General features: G+C 43.6%; 1 protein-coding gene across 1 annotated transcript in view; it reads right to left on the bottom strand.

Annotated features, from left to right (window-relative positions):
- Positions 1-4,105: 4,105 nt before the first annotated feature.
- emilin2a (elastin microfibril interfacer 2a) overlaps positions 4,106-24,385 on the bottom strand; it is a 74,144-nt gene continuing 53,864 nt past the window's right edge. Inside the window, exons 5-9 of the mRNA XM_061978764.2 lie at positions 20,989-21,300; positions 18,190-18,243; positions 8,341-8,391; positions 8,103-8,243; positions 4,106-4,908 (exon numbers count right to left, since the gene is read on the bottom strand). Of these exons, the coding sequence (XP_061834748.1) occupies positions 4,568-4,908; positions 8,103-8,243; positions 8,341-8,391; positions 18,190-18,243; positions 20,989-21,300 (899 nt within the window). The 3' untranslated portion in view covers positions 4,106-4,567. The remainder of the gene's footprint in view (positions 4,909-8,102; positions 8,244-8,340; positions 8,392-18,189; positions 18,244-20,988; positions 21,301-24,385) is intronic.

The raw sequence follows: 24,385 nt of genomic DNA, 5'->3' as shown, positions 1-24,385 counted from the left end.
ACGTATAAGATTTCATGGGATTTAGCGATTAGGAGTGACAGATTGTTTGGTAAACGTATAGCATGTTCTATATGTTATAGTTATTTGAATGACTCTTACCATAATATGTTACGTTAACATACCAGTTGGTTATTTATGCCTCATATAACGTACACTTATTCAGCCTGTTGTTCACTATTCTTCATTTATTAGGGCCCGCATGGCCCATTGTATAAGGACTCCCAAAGGGAGTCCTTATGCAATGGGACATAAGGACCTATTGAATTTCTAAGGTTTTATTATTATTAGGGCCCGCATGGCCCATTGTATAAGGACTCCCTTTGGAGTCCTTATGCAATGGGACATAAGGACCTATTGAATTTCTAAGGTTTTATTATTATTAGGGCCCGCATGGCCCATTGTATAAGGACTCCCAAAGGGAGTCCTTATGCAATGGGACATAAGGACCTATTGAATTTCTAAGGTTTTATTATTATTATTAGGGCCCGCAATGGGACATAAGGACCTATTGTTTTTCTAAGGTTTTTTATTAGGGCCCGCACGGCCCATTGCAAAAGGACTCCCACAGGGAGTCCTTATGCAATGGGACATAAGGACCTATTGAATTTCTAAGGTTTTATTATTCTTTATTATTAGGGCCCGCAATGGCCCATTGCATAAGGACTCCTTCGGGAGTCCTTATGCAATGGGACATAAGGACCTATTGTTATTCTAAGGTTTTATTATTATTATTATTTTTCTTCCGCCGCCTCTTTGAGCACTAATTTGACCCACTTAACATGCTTCAAAACTCACCATATTTGACCCACACATCAGGACCTGCGAAAATAGTCTTTTAATAAAAAAAACAAACTGCAAAAATCAAAATTGCGCTCTAGCGCCCCCTAGGAAAAAAAAAAACTAGACTGCCTGTAACTCCCACTAGGAAGGTTGGAAAGACATGAAACAAAATCCTCTATGTAGGTCTGACTCAGCCCTAACTTTCATAATGGTACATTCTCGGCCTAAAATCAACAGGAAGTTGGCAATTCCCCCTTCAAGACAAAAAAGTACTAAAAACAGTCACTTTTGTCTCTTTGAGCTGTAATTTGACCCCCTTAACATGCTTCAAAACTCACCAAACTGAACACACACATCAGGACTAGCTAAAATTGCGATCTAATGAAAAAACCGAACCCCAAATCTCAAAATTGTGCTCTACTGCAATTTTTTAATAAAACGCAGAAAAAACTGCTCCTCGGAAGAAAAAAATTACAAAACTGCCTGTAACTCCCACTGGGAAGGTCGGAGAGACATGAAACAAAAACCTCTATGTAGGTCTCACTTAGACCTACATTTCATAGATTGACAACCCTCAGCAAAAATCAACAGGAAGTTTGCAATTTCCCCTTCAAAACTATTTTTTTTTTATAAACCGGTCACTTCTCTTCAAACATTATCTCCTCTGAGCGCGTTTGTCGTTTCAGCTTCAAACTAACACAGGAGAGAGATTGAACCCTTCCAAATAAAAGTTATCAAAGTAATTTTTCTAACTGCTCCGGTTTTGATTTTATGAGCCTTCAAAGAACCGCTGCGCTGATGCTGCTGCTGCGCTGCTGTTTTCTCAAGATGGCTGCTTAAAAGCAGGAAGCACCAACGTGCCCACACAATGCAGACAAGGTAGGTACACTAGACAAAAGTATTGGGACAATTCGGACTAAAAGTAGACAAAAGTATTGGGACACTTTGGACTACCACTGGACAAAAGTATTGGGACACTTACTACTACCACTGAACAAAAGCATTGGGCAACTGGACAAAAGTATTGGGACATTTACACTGGACAAAAGTATTGGGACACTTGGGACTAAAACTTGACAAAAGTATTGGGACACTTAGGACTAGCACCTGCCAAATACGCGGGCCCGACCAACGCTGCTTGCAGCTTTAATTTTAAATTGCCTTTCAAATGTCTATTCTTGCTGTTGGCATTTATCAAATACATTTCCCCCCAAAAATGCGACTTATACTCCAGTGCGACTTATATATGTTTTTTTCCTTCTTTATTATGCATTTTCGGCCGGTGCGACTTATACTCCGAAAATTACGGTAAGTTTACTCAACAGAACAGCAACAATGCAAAAATGTCCATTTAAAAATAATTTTGTACATGAACGTCTCTGCGAGTGTAATAGAGGTCAGTCAACTTGGAGAATAGTCCCGGCGATCTAGGAGATTGCCCGTGCTTTTAGCTCGTTGGTCAGCGCGCTCGCCTCTCACACCGGTGACCCGGCTTTGCGTCGCACTCGGAGCAGTAGGGGAAAAAAACAACGCCAAGAGAGAGTACACACTCGCTACACGATGCAGAGCTTTCTGTGATTGACAGCCATGAAAGCCAATGATTGCATTCCCCCGTCAAAATTGGGTTTCCTGATCTTCAGCCCAGGTAAGTCCATGCATTAAATATGGTGCCCTGTTGCCACCACCGAAGGAAGGATACCAGTGATGTAAAAGAAAGGAAATGCGATGAAAACCAGACATTATTACATCCTGTTTGGTATTATACTGACTCAATTTGTATAAAATTCGACTTAATTCTTGCAACAAAAAAAACCAGTTGTCAAGCGGTACTGTAGAGATATTTTGTTTTCAGTGATTCTGTATGATTATGGTTGTTAAATTATTTGGTAAAAGTAGTTTGTATCGGGGGAAGTACCTTTGGATTGGCAGACCGGGGTTGGTGGTTCCTCTCTTTAAGAAGGGGAACCGGAGGGTGTGTTCTAACTATCGTGGGATCACACTCCTCAGCCTTCCCGGTAAGGTCTATTCAGGTGTACTGGAGAGGAGGCTACGACGGATAGTCGAACCTCGGATTCAGGAGGAACAGTGTGGTTTTCGTCCTGGTCGTGGAACTGTGGACCAGCTCTATACTCTCGGCAGGGTCCTTGAGGGTGCATGGGAGTTTGCCCAACCAGTCCACATGTGCTTTGTGGACTTGGAGAAGGCATTCGACCGTGTCCCTCGGGAAGTCCTGTGGGGAGTGCTCAGAGAATATGGGGTTTCGGACTGTCTGATTGTGGCGGTCCGCTCCCTGTATGATCAGTGCCAGAGCTTGGTCCGCATTGCCGGCAGTAAGTCGGACACGTTTCCGGTGAGGGTTGGACTCCGCCAAGGCTGCCCTTTGTCACTGATAACTTTTATGGACAGAATTTCTAGGCGCAGTCAAGGCGTTGAGGGGATCTGGTTTGGTGGCTGCAGGATTAGGTCTCTGCTTTTTGCAGATGATGTGGTCCTGATGGCTTCATCTAGCCAGGATCTTCAGCTCTCACTGGATCGGTTCGCAGCTGAGTGTGAAGCGACTGGGATGAGAATCAGCACCTCCAAGTGCGAGTCCATGGTTCTCGCCCGGAAAAGGGTGGAGTGCCATCTCCGGGTTGGGGAGGAGATCTTGCCCCAAGTGGAGGAGTTCAAGTACCTCGGAGTCTTGTTCACGAGTGAGGGAAGAGTGGATCGTGAGATCGACAGGCGGATCGGTGCGGCGTCTTCAGTAATGCGGACGCTGTATCGATCCGTTGTGGTGAAGAAGGAGCTGAGCCGGAAGGCAAAGCTCTCAATTTACCGGTCGATCTACGTTCCCATCCTCACCTATGGTCATGAGCTTTGGGTTATGACCGAAAGGACAAGATCACGGGTACAAGCGGCCGAAATGAGTTTCCTCCGCCGAGTGGCGGGGCTCTCCCTTAGAGATAGGGTGAGAAGCTCTGTCATCCGGGGAGAGCTCAAAGTAAAGCCGCTGCTCCTCCACATCGAGAGGAGCCAGATGAGGTGGTTCGGGCATCTAGTCAGGATGCCACCCAAGCGCCTCCCTAGGGAGTTGTTTAGGGCACGTCCGACCGGTAGGAGGCCGCGGGGAAGACCCAGGACACGTTGGGAAGACTATGTCTCTCCGCTGGCCTGGGAACGCCTCGGGATCCCCCGGGAGGAGCTGGACGAAGTGGCTGGGGAGAGGGAAGTCTGGGCTTCCCTGCTTAGGCTGCTGCCCCCGCGACCCGACCTCGGATAAGCGGAAGAAGATGGATGGATGGATGGATAGTTTGTAATTCAAAGAAATTGACAGATCTTTCACTGCTTTTTTTTTATTTTATTGATTTCATCCTTCAGAGACAATCAATCATCCTTCGTGTCATCTTAGTTGGGGAAATGGTGAAAAGTCAAACCAGCGTTATTACAGCTGGCCTTTTCCCGTGTGCACATTGTTCACTGAAGAAGAAGAAGAAAGGTGTTTTTTTGCAGTTTGCAGGTGTGTTATCCGATTAGGAGATTTCACATTTTTGTCATTAAACAAAAGACTTAGGATGTGGAAAGAAGCATAAATCATTGTTATGTGTTTAATGAATCACCCGTCGCTCCTCTTCAAGGCTGAGCTGGTGCTAAATGTGATTGATCACAAGTCATTGATAATGTCGCCGAGTCACGCGTTCACAGAGCTAAGATACGATGCAGGTCAAAAATATCAGAAGCAAATCTTGCTCCTGCTGAAAAATGTTCATGTGCATAAAACTGACTTCTACCAGTCTTTGAGGTGCGGCTATCTGTGGCGGTGGGCTGCCGGTGGTCCGTACAGGAAGATGCAGCTGAAGGTGGACAGGATCTCCCTGGCCTCGGTGGTGGCCAGCTGGCCTGCGGTTCTCACCAGACCGACCCGGTCTCCTTTCCTCAGGTGCATGATCAGGCTGAAGGACACAGAGCCTCCACAACCGCAAACTTCTGAGCTCCTGGGCTGACCCGACGCCGCCGCCGCCGCCGAGCTCTGGAGCCTCTGAACACTACGGTCGGACACGGACAGCACCGCCTCGATGCGCTCACCTTCCTTTGCAGTCAGAAGTCCTGAGATGAGGTAACGTCCATCTTGTGGTACTGAGAACACTCCTGTGGAGATAAAAGTCATTTACCGTATTTTCCGCACTATTAGCCGCACCTAAAAACCACAAATTTACTCAAAAGCTGACAGTGCGCCTTATAACCCGGTGCGCTTTATATATGGATTAATATTAAGATTCATTTTCATAAAGTTTCGGTCTCGCAACTACGGTAAACAGCCGCCATCTTTTTTCCCTGTAGAAGAGGAAGTGCTTCTTCTTCTACGCAAGCAACCGCCAATGTAAGCACCCGCCCCCATAGAACAGGAAGCGCTTCTTCTTCTACTGTAAGCAACCACCCGCCCCGTAGAAGAAGAAGAAGAAGCTTTTATTACGTTTCATTTCCTTTGTGTGTTTACATCTGTAAAGACCACAAAATGGCTCCTACTAAGCGACAGGTTTCCGGTTCATGAAAAGACGCAATCTCTCCATCCGCACACGGACTACTATTTCACAGCAACTGCCTAAAGACTTTCAAGAAAAGCTGGCTACTTTCCGTGCATATTGTAAAAACAAGATATCTGAAAAAAACATCCGGCCAGAGAACATTATCAACATGGACGAGGTTCCACTGACTTTTGATATTCCTGTGAACCGCACTGTGGATACAACGGGAGCACGTACGGTGAATATTCGCACCACAGGGAATGAGAAGTCGTCCTTCACTGTGGTTCTAGCTTGCCATGCTAATGGCCAGAAACTTCCACCCATGGTGATATTCAAAAGGAAGACCTTGCCAAAAGAGACCTTTCCAGCCGGCGTCATCATAAAAGCTAACTCGAAGGGATGGATGGATGAAGAAAAGATGAGCGAGTGGTTAAGGTAAGTTTACGCGAAGAGGCCGGGTGGCTTTTTTCACGCAGCTCCGTCCATGTTGATATACGACTCCATGCGCGCCCACATCACGCTGGTTTTTAATATATTATTAAAGTTTGACTGACCTATCTGACTGTTTTTTTGACATTCCTTTAGCGCAGTTAGATGCGGCTTATAACACGGGGCGGCTTATAGGTGGACAAAGTTTTGAAATATGCCGTTCATTGAAGGCGCGGCTTATAACCCAGGGCGCCTTATGGTGCGGAAAATACGGTAATTAAAAAAAAAAAAATTCTAAAAAGTTTTATTCACGAAATCGCGTAACAACAATGACAATCGACACTGCTTCCCGTAACTTCCTATCGAGCCATTCCGAATGCCATGCGCGAGGCTATTTATAGCACCGCTGCCAAGCACGAGGCACCAGTTGCCATTGTTTCCAAACGAGCGAACGATCATGGAATCAGCCGGAGAAAAATCGCAAACGAGTCTTAAACCGAAAAGAAAACTGCAGTCATTCCGTGAAGAATATTCAAAAGCCTATCCGGGAATAATTATCCGTTCCAAAAAGGATGAAAACTACGCGAATTGCACCTTGTGCAGACAAGATTTTTCGATCGGACACGGAGGAATTAGCGATGTAAAAGACCACGTTGGGACAAAAAAACACAAGTCTAATGCCGTTGCTAGCGATACAAGTGGAAAACTTTCAACGTTTTTCTGGATTTTAGCCACAAAAAGGTAATGACACCAATGTTATCTATTGGAATTGTTTAGTACTGTTATACTGTTAAAAGTGTTTATACTATTTATGCTTTCAAGTCCAAGTTGAAGAAATCTTGTTAAATGTTGACAGCATAACTACCAAAATACAGAAGTATGTCCTTAATATTTTTGCAGTGCTATTTCTGTTGAAAAGTTCAAATGATTACATTCGAGATGTGATGTGCCACTTTTCAAGTGTCTGATGGCTTAAATTAATTTTCATTAATTTTTCATATTTTGAATTCTTTTGAAAGGCTTACAAAAAAACTACATTTGAATTGTAATTCCATGCTATTGACAGGACTATTAATTTTAATGAAGTTAGCTTACCATGTTTACAGTATGATAATTGTGATAGAAATGTGAATTTTAGGCACAGAATATTTTTTACAATTGAACAAGGCAGTAGATTATACAAGCTTGGACAGAAAGTTAATAATGACACCAATTTTTTTTTTAATGCAATTGTTTAGTACTGTTTTACCATTTGTTTACTGTAAAAAGTGTTTATACTTTCAATGAACAAATTGAAGTCTTGTGAAAGGTTGACAGGATAACTGGCATTAACTGTCAAAATAATTTCAAACTATTGAAGTTAGCTTACAGAATAAACATGTCAATCAACCCATATGATTTTTGCTGTAATATTTTTGTTTTGAAAAGTCACTGTGACTGATAGAAAAGTGATGGTTTTAGCAACATTTTAACCTGTCTGAATGCTAATAATCATTTTGCGTCGGGGGGCGAAGCCTGAACCCCCCACCAGGACTTTGTCCTGGACCTACCGGGGCCTGTGGCCCCTGGACCCTGGCTACTAGGTTTTTCTGATTTCAAAAGTTGGTATGGACAAGTCATTAAGCCTATCTGGTGACAGTTACCATCATTTGTACATGAAACAAGTCATTTGTTGACTGCATCTGTTAGTAGTTCCGACTTCCATGGCCACCGTCCTGCTGTCTATATCAACCAGGGTGAGCCCCACCCCTTTCGTGAGCGCACTGCGCGCGGAGTGACCCCTGTTACGCGCCCCCGGCAACAGGGGTGGCGGGCAGGTAAGCTGCGCGGGCGGAGCGCGCGGAGTGACCCCTGTTACGAGCCTCCTGCCACGGGGGTGGCGGGCAGGTAAGCTGCTTACCTGCTGCGCGTGACGCCGGCCGCGGCGAAGGCGGAGGAGGCGGGGTGTCGGTGCGGTGGGCGCGGTGGTGACCCTGGACGTGCGTCGGGCCCTTCTCGCGGATCGCCTCAGCTACGGCTCCCGGTGGGGCCCTTTCGGGGGAAGGGGCCTCGGTCCCGGACCCCGGCGAGGCGTCCCTTCTCCGCTCCGTAAAAGTGTCCATCTCTTTTTTTTTTTTTTTTTTCTTCTGTTGTGGCATATGCAGCAGGTGCCTGCTCGTTTTTCGTATGTGGGTAACAACATTTAACTATGTATATATATTTCCGAATTGGTTTAACTGCCACCCGCCTGAATCTATTTAAAATCTAATTTTTTTTTATTTCAACCACCCGACCCGACCCGACCCGCGGATAAAATCTAATTTTTTTTAATTTCATCCGCCCGATCCGCGGATAATCCGCGGACTCCGCGGTTGTGCCCGCAAACCGCGCATCTCTATCAAGTAGTACCTGTGGAGGGACTGTAGTGGCCCCCGTCGTTAACCAGAACCTTGTCGAAGCAGATGACGCCAAAGTCTCCGGAGAAAGGCTGGCGAGTGAGGCCGGCTGAGAAGGAGAAAGGATCGGCGAAGGCGTGGTGGTTGACTGAAGCTGCGGAGGACAACAGAGGACCTGCTTGTGAAAGGTACTTGATAGACCACCAGACTTAAGGTACTTGATAGACCACCAGAGAGAATACTTTAGTTACATGCTGATTGTTGATATGATGGACTCCAGCGCGTTTTGGCTGCCTGTGGACCTGCCAGGTACAAACACACACACACAAGAAATTAATCACTGCAAGTTTTCTCTGAAGAAATAATTACTAGTGTCCTGATACATGTTCACTTCTGATACCACACCGATATTGGAGCTGTGAGTATTATATGGCGTCACATTAGTGCCAAAAATCCGAGCGCATAAAAACTGTTATCGCGCGCGCGACAACCTTTTGCGCGCGCGCGGTGCCTTTCTGCACGCTCTCTGTGTACTCCTGGCATCTCTCCTCGCGCTGTCATGTTTCTTTTTGGCACTTTGGGGGCGGGTATGCTTAGACGGCCCCTCCTTTCTGATTGGCTGTGAGCATTTTTCATATGACCAATCATTCTCCAGCGTAGCAACGTTGTAGCCGTCTTACCTGGGACAGCTAGCCTCAATCATTACATTGATGTCAATGGTACATGTACTCATTAAATTACCATAACTTGCTCGATTTTCGACCAATTTACAAACGGTTTGCCTCGTTACAAATCTTATTACATGTAGATATGACATAGGATGTTGTACCTGTTGAAATTACCTCTTTCGCTTTAAAAAAAAAAAAGACTTAATTGTGCAACATAGTTGTGTAGGGTCAGCAGGGGCGCCGCTAGGGATTTTGGCCCCCATGAAAATAATCTTTACAGGACCCCCAACACAGTGTCATTATTTGTTCTGTATTATAATTTCATCATCATTAGGGGCCTCTCTGGGCCCCCCTCCATCATGGGCCCCTAGAATCCGTCTCCTTTACCCCCCCTTTTCGGCGCCCCTGCGGGTCAGTGTTAGTCAGTTCTCTGATTATTTTAAACTGTTTCAGAAAACTTTGAACATGTCACGAGGGAGGTGCTGGACCATGTTCCGCACCTCTATTGTCGAGGCAGCTGATTGGAGCTGTGGCCGCAAGGTAGTTGGTGCCTGTCGTGGCGGTAATCCTAGAACCCGTTGGTGGACACCGGCGGTGAGGGATGCCGTCAAGCTGAAGAAGGAGTCCTATCGGGTTCTTTTGGCTCATGGGACTCCTGAGGCAGCGGACAGGTACCGACAGGCCAAGCGGTGTGCGGCTTCAGCGGTCGCGGAGGCAAAAACTCGGACATGGGAGGAGTTCGGGGAGGCCATGGAAAACGACTTCCGGACGGCTTCGAAGCGATTCTGGACCACCATCCGCCGCCTCAGGAAGGGGAAGCAGTGCACTATCAACACCGTGTATGGTGAGTATGGTGTTCTGCTGACCTCGACTGCGGATGTTGTGGATCGGTGGAGGGAATACTTCGAAGACCTCCTCAATCCCACCAACACGTCTTCCTATGAGGAAGCAGTGCCTGGGGAATCTGTGGTGGGCTCTTCTATTTCTGGGGCTGAGGTTGCTGAGGTAGTTAAAAAGCTCCTCGGTGGCAAGGCCCCGGGGGTGGATGAGATCCGCCCGGAGTTCCTTAAGGCTCTGGATGCTGTGGGGCTGTCTTGGTTGACAAGACTCTGCAGCATCGCGTGGACATCGGGGGCGGTACCTCTGGATTGGCAGACCGGGGTGGTGGTTCCTCTCTTTAAGAAGGGGAACTGGAGGGTGTGTTCTAACTATCGTGGGATCACACTCCTCAGCCTTCCCGGTAAGGTCTATTCAGGTGTACTGGAGAGGAGGCTACGCCGGATAGTCGAACCTCGGATTCAGGAGGAACAGTGTGGTTTTTGTCCTGGTCGTGGAACAGTGGACCAGCTCTATACTCTCGGCAGGGTCCTTGAGGGTGCATGGGAGTTTGCCCAACCAGTCTACATGTGTTTTGTGGACTTGGAGAAGGCATTCGACCGTGTCCCTCGGGAAGTCCTGTGGGGAGTGCTCAGAGAGTATGGGTTATCGGACTGTCTGATTTTGGCGGTCCGCTCCCTGTATGATCAGTGTCAGAGCTTGGTCCGCATTGCCGGCAGTAAGTCGGACACGTTTCCAGTGAGTGTTGGACTCCGCCAAGGATGCCCTTTGTCACCGATTCTGTTCATAAATTTTATGGACAGAATTTCTAGGCGCAGTCAAGGCGTTGAGGGGATCTGGTTTGGTGGCTGCAGGATTAGGTCTCTGCTTTTTGCAGATGATGTGGTCCTGATGGCTTCATCTGGCCAGGATCTTCAGCTCTCGCTGGATCGGTTCGCAGCCGAGTGTGAAGCGACTGGGATGAGAATCAGCACCTCCAAGTCCGAGTCCATGGTTCTCGCCCGGAAAAGGGTGGAATGCCATCTTCGGGTTGGGGAGGAGACCCTGACCCAAGTGGAGGAGTTCAAGTACCTCGGAGTCTTGTTCACGAGTGAGGGAAGAGTGGATCGTGAGATCGACAGGCGGATCGGTTCGGCGTCTTCAGTAATGCGGACGCTGTATCGATCCGTTGTGGTGAAGAAGGAGCTGAGCCGGAAGGCAAAGCTCTCAATTTACCGGTCGATCTACGTTCCCATCCTCACCTATGGTCATGAGCTTTGGGTTATGACCGAAAGGACAAGATCACGGGTACAAGCGGCCGAAATGAGTTTCCTCCGCCGGGTGGCGGGGCTCTCCCTTAGAGATAGGGTGAGAAGCTCTGTCATTCGGGGGGAGCTCAAAGTAAAGCCGCTGCTCCTCCACATGGAGAGGAGCCAGATGAGGTGGTTCGGGCATCTGGTCAGGATGCCACCCGATCGCCTCCCTCGGGAGGTGTTTAGGGCACGTCCGACCGGTAGGAGGCCACGGGGAAGACCCAGGACACGCTGGGAAGACTATGTCTCCCGGCTGGCCTGGGAACGCCTCGGGATCCCCCGGGAGGAGCTGGACGAAGTGGCTGGGGAGAGGGAAGTCTGGGCTTCCCTGCTTAGGCTGCTGCCCCCGCGACCTGACCTCGGATAAGCGGAAGAAGATGGATGGATGTTTCAGAATACATTACTAAAAGCTATTTTTAAAATTTTAAAAACAAAATTCAAAGATTATTTCATTAATTTTATGGCTGAATCAAAAGAAATTCCATAAATTAGAAAACAAATGTTCAAGAAGAAGTGAAAATATAAAATAATGTTATCGCTGGTGGACCAGTTCTGGCTGAAAGATGTGATTATGGTGTTTGTTGTCTTATTATTTATTTGGGTCACATTTTGTATTACCCTGTATTGTGTTTATGTGCTATGAAATAACCTTCATCAGCGCGTGACATTTTTTTTATCCACTTCTTCCTCCGTAAATCTTGATACATATTGACCATGACCCGCCCTGCTATACTTCTGATTGGCTCTGAGCATTTTTCAGCGTTTTTCGCCTGACCAATCAGAAAGAAGGGGCCGTCTAAGCATACCCGCCCCCAAAGTGCCAAAAAGAAACATGACAGCGCGAGGAGAGATGCCAGGAGTAGTGAAGTTGTCACTTTGTGTAAATGGTAAATAAAAAGAGAATACAACAAATCCTTTTCAACTTATATTCAATTGAATAGACTGCAAAGACAAGATATTTAATATATATATTTTTTGCAAATAATCATGAACTTAGAATATAATGGCAGCAACACATTGCAAAAAAGGCATTTTTACCAGTGTGTTACATGGCCTTTCCTTTTAACAACACTCAGTAAAGGTTTGGGAACTGAGGAGACACATTTTTGAAGTGGAATTCTTTCCCATTCTTGCTTGATGTACAGTTTTTCAATTCATATTTTAGCCTTCATATTTTCAATGTCTGGACTACAGGCAGGCCAGTCAAGCCACACTGTTGTAACACGTGGCTTGGCATTGTCTTGCTGAAATAAGCAGGGGCGTCCATGGTAACGTTGCTTGGATGGCAACATATGTTGCTCCAAAACCTGTATGTACCTTTCAGCATTAATGGCGCCTTCACAGATGTGTAAGTTACCCATGTCTTGGCCACTAATACACCCCCATACCATCACACATGCTTTGTGCCTAGAACAATGCGGATGGTTCTTTTCCTCTTTGACGACGTCCACAGTTTCCAAAAACAATATGAAATGTGGACTCGTCAGACCACAGAACACTTTTCCACTTTGCATCAGTCCATCTTAGATGAGCTCGGGCCCAGCGAAGCGTTTCTGGGTGTTGTTGATAAATGGCTTTGGCTTTGCATAGTAGAGTTTTAACTTGCACTTACAGATGTAGCGACCAACTGTACCGTATTTTCCGCACTATAAGGCGCACCTAAAAACCACACATTTTCTCAAAAGCTGACAGTGCGGCTTATAACCCGGTGCGCTTTATATATGGATTAATATTAAGATTCATTTTCATAAAGTTTCGGTCTCGCAACTACGGTAAACAGCCGCCATCTTTTTTCCCCGTAGAAGAGGAAGCGCTTCTTCTTCTACGCAAGCAACCGCCAAGGAAAGCACCCGCCCCCATAGAACAGGAAGCGCTTCTTTTTCTACTGTAAGCAACCACCCGCCCGCGTAGAAGAAGAAGAAGCGCGCGGATATTACGTTTCATTTCCTTTGTGTGTTTACATCTGTAAAGACCACAAAATGGCTCCTACTAAGCGACAGGGATCCGGTTCATGAAAAGACGCAATCTCTCCATCTGCACACGGACTACTATTTCACAGCAACTGCCTAAAGACTTTCAAGAAAAGCTGGCTACTTTCCGTGCATATTGTAAAAACAAGATAGCTGAAAAAAAGATCCGGCCAGAGAACATTATCAACATGGACGAGGTTCCACTGACTTTTGATATTCCTGTGAACCGCACTGTGGATACAACGGGAGCACGTACGGTGAATATTCGCACCACAGGGAATGAGAAGTCATCCTTCACTGTGGTTCTAGCTTGCCATGCTAATGGCCAGAAACTTCCACCCATGGTGATATTCAAAAGGAAGACCTTGCCAAAAGAGACCTTTCCAGCCGGCGTCATCATAAAAGCTAACTCGAAGGGATGGATGGATGAAGAAAATATGAGCGAGTGGTTAAGGTAAGTTTACGCGAAGAGGCCGGGTGGCTTTTTTCACGCAGCTCCGTCCATGTTGATATACGACTCCATGCGCGCCCACATCACGCTGGTTTTTAATATATTATTAAAGTTTGACTGACCTATCTGACTGTTTTTTTGACATTCCTTTAGCGCAGTTAGATGCGGCTTACAACACGGGGCGGCTTATAGGTGGACAAAGTTTTGAAATATGCCGTTCATTGAAGGCGCGGCTTATAACCCAGGGCGCCTTATGGTGCGGAAAATACGGTAGTTACTGACAGTGGGTTTCTGAAGTGTTCCTGAGCCCATGTGGTGATATCCTTTACACACTGATGTCCCTTTTTGATGGAGGTCCGTAATATCATGGCTTACGTGCAGTGATTTCTCCAGGTTCTCTGAACCTTTTGATGATGTTACAGAGCGTAGATGGTGAAATCCCTAAATTCCTTGCAATAGCTGGTTGAGAAATGTTGTTCTTAAACAATTTGCTCAGGCATTTGTTGACAAAGTGGTGACCCTCGCCCCCGTCCTTGTTTGTGAATGACTGAGCATTTCATGGCCACATGGAGAGGAGCCAGATGAGGTGGTTCGGGCATCTGGTCAGGATGCCACCCGAGCGCCTCCCTAGGGAGGTGTTTAGGGCACGTCCGACCGGTAGGAGGCCGTGGGGAAGACCCAGGACACGTTGGGAAGACTATGTCTCCCGGCTGGCCTGGGAACGCCTCGGGATCCCCCGGGAGGAGCTGGACGAAGTGGCTGGGGAGAGGGAAGTCTGGGCTTCCCTGCTTAGGCTGCTGCCCCCGGATAAGCGGAAGAAGATGGATGGATGCTTTTATACCCAATCATGGCACCCACCCGTTCCCAATTAGCCTGTTCACCTGTGGGATGTTCCAAATAAGTCTTTGATGAGCATTCCTCAACTTTCTCACTCTTTTTTGCCACTTTTTTTGAAACATGTTGCAGGCATCCAATTTCAAATGAGCTAATATTTGCAAAAAATTACGCTTTCCAGCTTGAAGGTTAAATATCTTGTCTTTGCAGTCTATTCAATTGAATATAAGTTGAAAAGGATTTGTTGTATTCTCTTTTTATTGACCATTTACACAACGTGACAACTTCACTGCTTTTGGGGTTTTGTAGTTAGAGGGTAAAAATGTTTATTTTATTTTGTACTTTAGTGAAGAAAGCATAGTACTGGTCCTAATTGCATACCTGCCAACTACTCCGGTTTTCCCGTAATTAGTACGGTTTTCATCAACCTATTCCGGGTTACGGTTGCAGTGATAAAAAATACGGTTTTTCATTAATTAAAAAAAAATTTTTTTTTTAAGTTTTATTCACGAAATCGCGTAACAATGACATTCGACCTGCTTCCCGTAACTTCCTATCGAGCCATTCCGCGAGGCTATTTATAGCACCGCTGCCAAGCACGAGGCACCAGTTGCCATTGTTTCCAAACGAGCGAACGATCATGGAATCAGCCGGAGAAAAATCGCATACGAGTCTTAAACCGAAAAGAAAACTGCAGTCATTCCGTGAAGAATATTCAAAAGCCTATCCGGGAATAATTATCCGTTCCAAAAAGGGTGAAAACTACGCGAATTGCACCTTGTGCAGACAAGATTTTTCGATCGGACACGGAGGAATTAGCGATGTAAAAGACCACGTTGGGACAAAAAAACACAAGTCTAATGCCGTTGCTAGCGATACAAGTGGAAAACTTTCAACGTTTTTCGTCGCCCAAACAGATTCTTTGGATGTGATAAATGCCGAAGTTTTATTTACGGAGGCAATAATTGAGCATGGACTTCCAATCGCACTGGCTGATCACATGGGACAGTTAAATGTTTGTAATGCAACCTTTAAAAATCATTACGCGGTGATCGCGGTCCCAAAAATAAACTTTTCTTGCATGATAATGTCCAGAAAAACTCGCTTTATATTACTATAGAGTCCTTTTAACGAATGAGTTTGATGGTTTATCACAAACCTTAAATGAAAGAAGTCCTTTGTTCTCCTGCACCATGCATGCGCTTTGGCCTTGCTTCGGGTTTGGTGCGCAATCCTGTCGGCTGTATTTCACAGCACGTCTTTGACAACTTGATGTGGCATAAAACATTTAAAACAAAGGGGTTATAGGAACAATCACTTTCAGTGTTTTATGCCACTTCAAGTTGTCAAAGACGGTATGCTGGTGCCCGACTGCCACAAGTGGAACAAACATTTGAAACAAAGGGGTTATAGGAACAATCACTTTCAGTGTTTTATGCCACTTCAAGTAAACTTATCATAAAGTTACCATATCATTTTTGCAGTATGATCAATCTGATAGAATACATTTGGATTTTAGCCACAAAAAGGTAATGACACCAATGTTATCTATTGGAATTGTTTAGTACTGTTATACTGTTAAAAGTGTTTATACTATTTATGCTTTCAAGTCCAAGTTGAAGAAATCTTGTTAAATGTTGACAGCATAACTACCAAAATACAGAAGTATGTCCTTAATATTTTTGCAGTGCTATTTCTGTTGAAAAGTTCAAATGATTACATTAGAGATGTGATGTGCCACTTTTCAAGTGTCTGATGGCTTAGATTAATTTTCATTAATTTTTCATATTTTGAATTCTTTTGAAAGGCTTACAAAAAAACTACATTTGAATTGTAATTCCATGCTATTGACAGGACTATTAATTTTAATGAAGTTAGCTTACCATGTTTACAGTATGATAATTGTGATAGAAATGTGAATTTTAGGCACAGAATATTTTTTACAATTGAACAAGGCAGTAGATTATACAAGCTTGGACAGAAAGTTAATAATGACACCAATGGAATTGTTTAGTACTGTTTTACCATTTGTTTACTGTAAAAAGTGTTTATACTGTTTATACTTTCAATGAACAAATTGAAGTCTTGTGAAAGGTTGACAGGATAACTGGCATTAACTGTCAAAATAATGTCAAACTATTGAAGTTAGCTTACAGAATAAACATGTCAATCAACCCATATGATTTTTGCTGTAATATTTTTGTTTTGAAAAGTCACTGTGACTGATAGAAAAGTGATGGTTTTAGCAACATTTTAACCTGTCTGAATGCTAATAATCATTTTGCGTCGGGGGGCAAAGCCTGAACCCCCCACCAGGGCTTTGTCCTGGACCTACCGGGGCCTGCGGCCCCTGGACCCTGGCTACTAGGTTTTTCTGATTTCAAAAGTTGGCAGGTATGTAATTAGCATTGTTTGGCCTTGGTGGAGGTCTTCCCACCTCTGTGATCATTGCATACCTGCCAACTTTTGAAATCAGAAAAACCTAGTAGCCAGGGTCCAAGGGCCGCAGGTCCCGGTAGGTCCAGGACAAAGTCCTGGTGGGGGGTTCAGGGCTTCGCCCCCCGACGCAAAATGATTATTAGCATTCAGACAGGTTAAAATGTTGCTAAAACCATCACTTTTCTATCAGTCACAGTGACTTTTCAAAACAAAAATATTACAGCAAAAATCATATGGGTTGATTGACATGTTTATTCTGTAAGCTAACTTCAATAGTTTGAAATTATTTTGACAGTTAATGCCAGTTATCCTGTCAACCTTTCACAAGACTTCAATTTGTTCATTGAAAGTATAAACAGTATAAACACTTTTTACAGTAAACAAATGGTAAAATAGTACTAAACAATTCCATAAAAAAAAAATTGGTGTCATTATTAACTTTCTGTCCAAGCTTGTATAATCTACTGCCTTGTTCAATTGTAAAAAATATTCTGTGCCTAAAATTCACATTTCTATCACAATTATCATACTGTAAACATGGTAAGCTAACTTCATTAAAATTAATAGTCCTGTCAATAGCATGGAATTACAATTCAAATGTAGTTTTTTTGTAAGCCTTTCAAAAGAATTCAAAATATGAAAAATTCATGAAAATTAATTGAAGCCATCAGACACTTGAAAAGTGGCACATCACATCTCTAATGTAATCATTTGAACTTTTCAACAGAAATAGCACTGCAAAAATATTAAGGACATACTTCTGTATTTTGGTAGTTATGCTGTCAACATTTAACAAGATTTCTTCAACTTGGACTTGAAAGCATAAATAGTATAAACACTTTTGCGCACCAAACACGAAGCAAGGCCAAAGTGCATGCATGGTGCAGGAGAACAAAGGACTTCTTTCATTTAAGGTTTGTGATAAACCATCAAACTCATTCGTTAAAAGGACTCTATAGTAATATAAAGCGAGTTTTTCTGGACATTATCATGCAAGAAAAGTTTATTTTTGGGACCGCGATCACCGCGTAATGATTTTTAAAGGTTGCATTACAAACATTTAACTGTCCCATGTGATCAGCCAGTGCGATTGGAAGTCCATGCTCAATTATTGCCTCCGTAAATAAAACTTCGGCATTTATCACATCCAAAAGAATCTGTTTGGGCGACGAAAAACGTTGAAAGTTTTCCACTTGTATCGCTAGCAACGGCATTAGACTTGTGTTTTTTTTGTCCCAACGTGGTCTTTTACATCGCTAATTCCTCCGTGTCCGATCGAAAAATCTTGTCTGCACAAGGTGCAATTCGCGTAGTTTTCACCCTTTTTGTTTTAAATTAATGAAAAAACGTATTTTTTTATCACTGCAACCGTAACCCGGAATAGGTTGATGAAAACCGTACGAATTACGGGAAAACCGGAGTAGTTGGCAGGTATGTCATTGTGTTTGTGTTCTGCATTCAGTCTGCTACTAAGCAACCAAAGTGAAAGTCTTTGTCAAGTGGATGAATCTTCCTCGCCCTCCTTAGAGCAAACATCACGTTTCCTCACTCTTGCAGGCTACGATTGAATATTCCGAGCTACGGCTTGTGACGAGACAAAGTGGTGTACCTCTGTGGCTGCTGGGCTGAGGCTGAAAAGATGCAGTCTGCAAAGGAGGATAGGCTGCAGGAGACAACAACAACAAAAAAAAGATCCACTTTAAAGGAATTCTGCTTTTTCCAAATATGTTCATGCTAGTTGCTGTTGTTTTAGTGCTTTCATGGTGAGTTTACTGACAGATATAAGTAAGAACTTTACACTACTTTATATTAGAAATGGCAACAGTGGAGGATGAATGTCACATAACAAGAAGATAGAGAAAAAGAAGAAGATTGTCGACTACGGTGTTGGTACGGACTACAAAGGCAGACGCGCGCAATTTTTCAGGTTTTATGCAGATCCCACGTCCCAAGAGCCAGCTTATGTAGCCGAGGATCGGACCGCCAAGTGCCCTGCCCTCGGCTGCCGCCCAGCTCACACTGCACCCGACCTCTATGGCCCCTGCTATGGGTGGTGAGCCCATTGGAGGGGGGACCCACGTTGCCTCTTCGGGCTGTGCCATGGGAACAGGCCCGGCCACCAGGCGCTCGCCATCGTGCCCCGCCTCCGGGCCTGGCTCCAGAGGGGGGCCCCGGTGACCCGCGTCCGGGCGAGGGAAATCTGGGTCCTTGGTTTGTGTTCTTCATCGAGGTCTTCGAGCTGCTCTTTGTCTGATCCCTCACCTAGGACCAGTTTGCCTTGGGAGACCCTACCAGGGGGCATAGAAACCCCCGGACAACATAGCTCCTAGGATCATCGGGACACGCACCTCACCTAGGACCAGTTTGCCTTGGGAGACCCTACCAGGGGGCATAGAAACCCCCGGACAACAAAGCTCCTAGGATCATCGGGACACGCAAACTCCTCTACCACGGTAAGGTGGCAGCTCAGAGAGGAGTCTTGTTCACGAGTGGGGGAAGAGTGGATGGTGAGATCTACAGGCGGATCGGTGCGGCGTCTTCAGTAATGCGGACGCTGTATCGATCCGTTGTGGTGAAGAAGGAGCTGAGCCGGAAGGCAAAGCTCTCGATTTACCGGTCGATCTACGTTCCCATCCTCACCTATGGTCATGAGCTTTGGGTCATGACCGAAAGGACAAGATCACGGGTACAAGCGGCCGAAATGAGTTTCCTCCGCCGAGTGGCGGGGCTCTCCCTTAGAGATAGGGTGAGAAGCTCTGTCATCCGGGGGGAGCTCAAAGTAAAGCCGCTGCTCCTCCACATGGAGAGGAGCCAGATGAGGTGGTTCGGGCATCTGGTCAGGATGCCACCCGAACGCCTCCCTAGGAAGGTGTTTCGGGCACGTCCGACCGGTAGGAGGCCACGGGGAAGACCCAGGACACGCTGGGAAGACTATCTCTCCCGGCTGGCCTGGGAACGCCTCGGGATCCCCCGGGAGGAGCTGGACGAAGTGGCTGGGGAGAGGGAAGTCTGGGCTTCCCTGCTTAAGCTGCTGCCCCCGCGACCCGACCTCGGATAAGCGGAAGATGGATGGATGGATGGATATGCAGATCCCAAATACAGATCAGCAGGTACCAGAAGGTAAGAAAAGTTGCTTTTGCATAATACTGTGAAACAAAACGGCAAATATGTCTTACCTTATACACACACCATAATAATACTCCTATGTTTAATGTGGCTTCATAGCTTACCAAAGTCCTACTAAAACATTGATAGATTTTTGAGCGCCGCGTGTAATGTTCTTTATTTTCAATGGAACATATCCACTCATTTTTCACAACAAGCTTTTTTATATTTGCTTAGTATGTATATATTATTCATGTTGTAAATACACATCTTTATTTATCTACAAAGGGTGGTCTTAAAGAGGTAGGCATTTTTCGGAGGTCTCAAGAAGGTAACAAATACAAGAATGTGTGTGAGAAACTGAAATGCGCCCTCTTTGGCCAAAATTAATAAAAAATTAAAATAAATAAATATGTATACAGAGACATACTGCAATAATTTGAAGTAAATAATGAAAATTAAAAACCAATTACAAAAAAAATTACAAAAAAAATAATTAACTAAAAGTAGTCTTTTTCTCACAATGTGTCGACTTTTTTCTTATAAAATTCGGAACAATTTCTCATATTCTTTCTGTTTCTGTAATATTGCAATATTTTCTCGTAAAATTATTACTTTTTTAATGCAAAATGGTGACATTTGTCATATACAATTCTGACTTTTATCACAATATTTTTTGTTGTTCTTGTAAAATTGTGAAATTTTTTGAGTAAAATGATTTTACCAAGTAAAATTCCGATTATTATTATAATAATATTGCCAACATTTTAAAGTTTTCTTGTAAAATTGTGACTTTTGTCGAGTTGAATTACGACTCTTTCTATAAATTGCCAAAATGTTAAGCTTTTCTTGTAAAATTGCGACTGTTATTGAGTAAAATTCCAATTTTTATCATAATATGGCACAAATGTTCGGTTTGTCTTGTAAAATTTTGACTTGCGTTGAGTAAAATGACGACTTTCATTATAATACTGCCAAAATTCTAAGTTTTTCTTGTGAATTTGTGAACTTTTTCTTGTGAAATTCCCACTCATTTTTCACAACAAGCTGTTTTATATTTGCATAGTATGTATATATTATTCATGTTTTAAATACACATCTTTATACATCTAGAAAGGGTGATCTTAAAGAGATAGGCATTTTTCAGAGGTCTCAAGAAGGTAAGAAATACAAGAATGTGTGTGAGAAACTGAAATGCCCCCCCCCCACGACCCCAAAGGGAATAAGCGGTAGAAAATGGATGGATGGACATATAAAATGTTGGTGTTGTTTACTTGAGTCATATTGCCATTTTAGTGCTGACCTGGCGCTCCTGCGAACCCTGTGACGGGCAGCGCGGACGAGTCCTCCGAGTCCCTCCGCACCGTCACCCTGCGCATGTACCCCGGTGGCCCCGCCTCGCCCGTCTCCACCACGGGCCTGCTGGGCAACACGGGGACGCCGTGGCGGCCGGGTCGCTGGGGGCTGGACGGCTGGTTGGGCGGGGCCACGTTGACGGTGTGGATGACGGCTTGGCCGGCTTGACTGGGATGTCTCGGCGGAGGAGGGATGATGACAGGTATGTGGATTTGTCTCACTCGGCCTCTGGCCGGGGCCTCGGGTCGAAGAACCAAACCTACGGAAAAAAAATCACATTTGCATCAATCTAACAATCTTATGACCATTTCTCCTTTACAGGAAGCACCGACTCATTTCTGAACCACGACAGCCCGGATGTCACCTGACTCAGGTGAGCCCAGACACTGAACACACCTCCATGCAGAGGAATGTAAAGAATGCTAGTCCCAGAGATATGACATCACCACATACAACTGTCACATGTTCTGTTAAGAAGGAGCAAGGACCTTTTTTTTAAATCCCATTTCAGAATGTCTTTTAATCATGAATTGATTTTAGTCGCTTGACTAATTGCAATTAGCTTAAAAAAAAAAAAGATGCCAATATTTCTACACAAATGCAATTTTATTTCAGCCAGGATTGAGTTTGAGTTTGAGTTTATTTCGAACATGCAAGCATACAACATGGTACATCACAATCTCCAGTTTCTCTATTCAACATGTTGGAAAAGGAGTAGGAAGAAGCAGAGCTTATTTAATCCTACCCCTTTTCTTTTACATAACAGTTGCTAAAACTTTTGTTCACTTCCTGTTCTCAATTTATTCACAATATACCGTATTTTCCGCACTATTAGCCGCACCTAAAAACCACAAATTTACTCAAAAGCTGACAGTGCGGCTTATAACCCGGTGCGCTTTATATATGGATTAATATTACAATTCATTTTCATAAAGTTTCGATCTCGCAACTTCGGTAAACAGCCGCCATCTTTTTTCCCGGTAGAACAGGAAGCGCTTCTTCTTCTACGCAAGCAACCGCCAAGGTAAGCACCCGCCCCCATAGAACAGGAAGCGCTTCTTCTTCTACTGTAAGCAACCACCCGCCCGCGTAGAAGAAGAAGCACGCGGTGCATGCTGGGATATGTGACGTTTCATTTCCATTTGTGTGTTTATGTAAAGACCCCAAAATGGCTCCTATTAAGTGTGTTGTCTGTCTAATTATAAATAATGCAGACGAGGCGTGTTAACTGAGTTCTCAACGTTTACTCACAGCGTGCTCATAACCACATTCTAACTGCCAGCATACAACAACGCTTCTCAGGGCTACCGCGCATGCTCGTAACTATCGTTGCATGCTGGGTAGTGTAGTTGTTATATTTGCTAGCTCATAACATCACATTAAGAGACACGCTTACGCGCTTAATTCAATACTCGCCGTCATTCCGGGTGGATTGACAAAAGACCTCCAGCCGCTAGATATTGGTGTCAACAGGGCATTCGAAGCTAGACTGCTAACTGCGTGGGAACAATGGATGACAGAAGGCGAACACACCTTCACTAAGACAGAGGCAGCGCCGGACGACATTCGCCCAACTTTTCAATTCGGACACCGAAGGAGAAAAATTCGAGGGATTTATGAATGAAGAATAACTTCAGAAAGTGAGCGTTATGTTTATTTTGTGTGTTGTGACATTAACGTTCGAGCAACATTATGTTGCTATTGCTCTGCACTATTTTGAATTTTACTATGTTTGTGATTGCACATTTGCGTACATTTTGGGACAGAGTTGTTAGAACGCTGGTTTTTAATATATTATTAAAGTTTGACTGACCTATCTGACTGTTTTTTTGACATTCCCTTTAGCGCAGCGTAGGCGCGGCTTATAGTCCGGGCGGCTTATTGGTGGACAAAGTTATGAAATATGCCATTCATTGAAGGTGCGGCTAATAATCCGGTGCGCCTTATAGTGCGGAAAATACGGTAATACGTCGGAAAAACTTTTTTTTTTTTTTTTTTTAATAAAAATGTGTAAAAAAATAAAATTAAAAAAATTCCCAGTCCACAATCATCCACAACACGTTCTCTTAGATTTCCATGTTATGATACATGTTCACATTATTTATTGACTGTATCTAAAAAAGATAAAAATATATTTTTATTTAAATGAAGATATGAAATAATCCTAAATGAAATACAATGACTTGGTTTATATTATTGTATATACTAGGGCAGGGGTCACCAACGCGGTGCCCGCGGTCACCAGGTAGCCCGTAAGGACCAGATCAGTCGCCCGCTGGCCTGTTCTAAAAATAGCTCAAAGAGCAGCACTTACCAGTGAGCTGCCTCTATTTTTTAAATTTTATTTATTTACTAGCAAGCTGGTCTTACTTTGCTCGACATTTTTAATTCTAAGAGAGACAAAACTCAAATAGAACTTGAAAATCCAAGAAAATATTTTAAAGACTTGGTCTTCACTTGGAATAAGTGGTAGAAAATGGATGGATGGATGGGTCTTCACTTGTTTAAATAAATTCATTTATTTTTTACTTTGCTTCTTATTACTTTTAGAAATACAATTTTAGAGAAAAAATACAACCTTAAAAATGATTTTAGGATTTTTAAACAAATATACCTTTTTACCTTTTAAATTTCTTCCTCTTCTTTCCTGACAATTTAAATCAATGTTCAAGTACATTTTTTTTTTTTTATTGTAAAGAATAATAAATATTTTAGCTTCTGTTTTTTCGACGAAGAATATTTGTTCAAACTTACTATGATTAAAATTCAAAAAAATTATTCTGGCAAATCTAGAAAATCTGTAGAATCAAATTTAAATCTTATTTCAAAGTATTTTGAATTTCTTTTAAAATTTTTGTTCTGGAAAATCTAGAAGAAATACTGATTTGTCTTTGTTAGAAATATAGCTTGGTCCAATTTGTTAAATATTCTAACAAAGTGCAGATTGGATTTTAACCAATTTAAAACATGTCATCAAAATTCTAAAATGTATCTTAATCAGGAAAAATTACTAATGATGTCCCATAAATTCTTTTTTTTAATTTTTTCAAAAAGATTCAAATTAGCTAGTTTTTCTCTTCTTTTTGTCGGTTGAATTTTGAATTTTAAAGAGTCGAAATTGAAGATAAACTATGTTTCAAAATTTTATTTTAATTTTTTTCGTGTTTTCTCCTCTTTTAAACCGTTCAATTAAGTGTTTTTTTCATCATTTATTCTCTACAAAAAACCTTCCGTAAAAGGAAAAAAAAAATGTACGACGGAATGACAGACAGAAATACCCATTTTTTTATATATATAAATGTATTTATTTAGCTATTCTTGTTTAAATCACACTTACGTGTAAC

This window comes from Nerophis lumbriciformis, linkage group LG19 (assembly GCF_033978685.3).
Source record: "Nerophis lumbriciformis linkage group LG19, RoL_Nlum_v2.1, whole genome shotgun sequence".
NCBI lineage: Eukaryota > Metazoa > Chordata > Actinopteri > Syngnathiformes > Syngnathidae > Nerophis > Nerophis lumbriciformis.
This window is presented reverse-complemented; position numbering and strand designations above follow the sequence as displayed.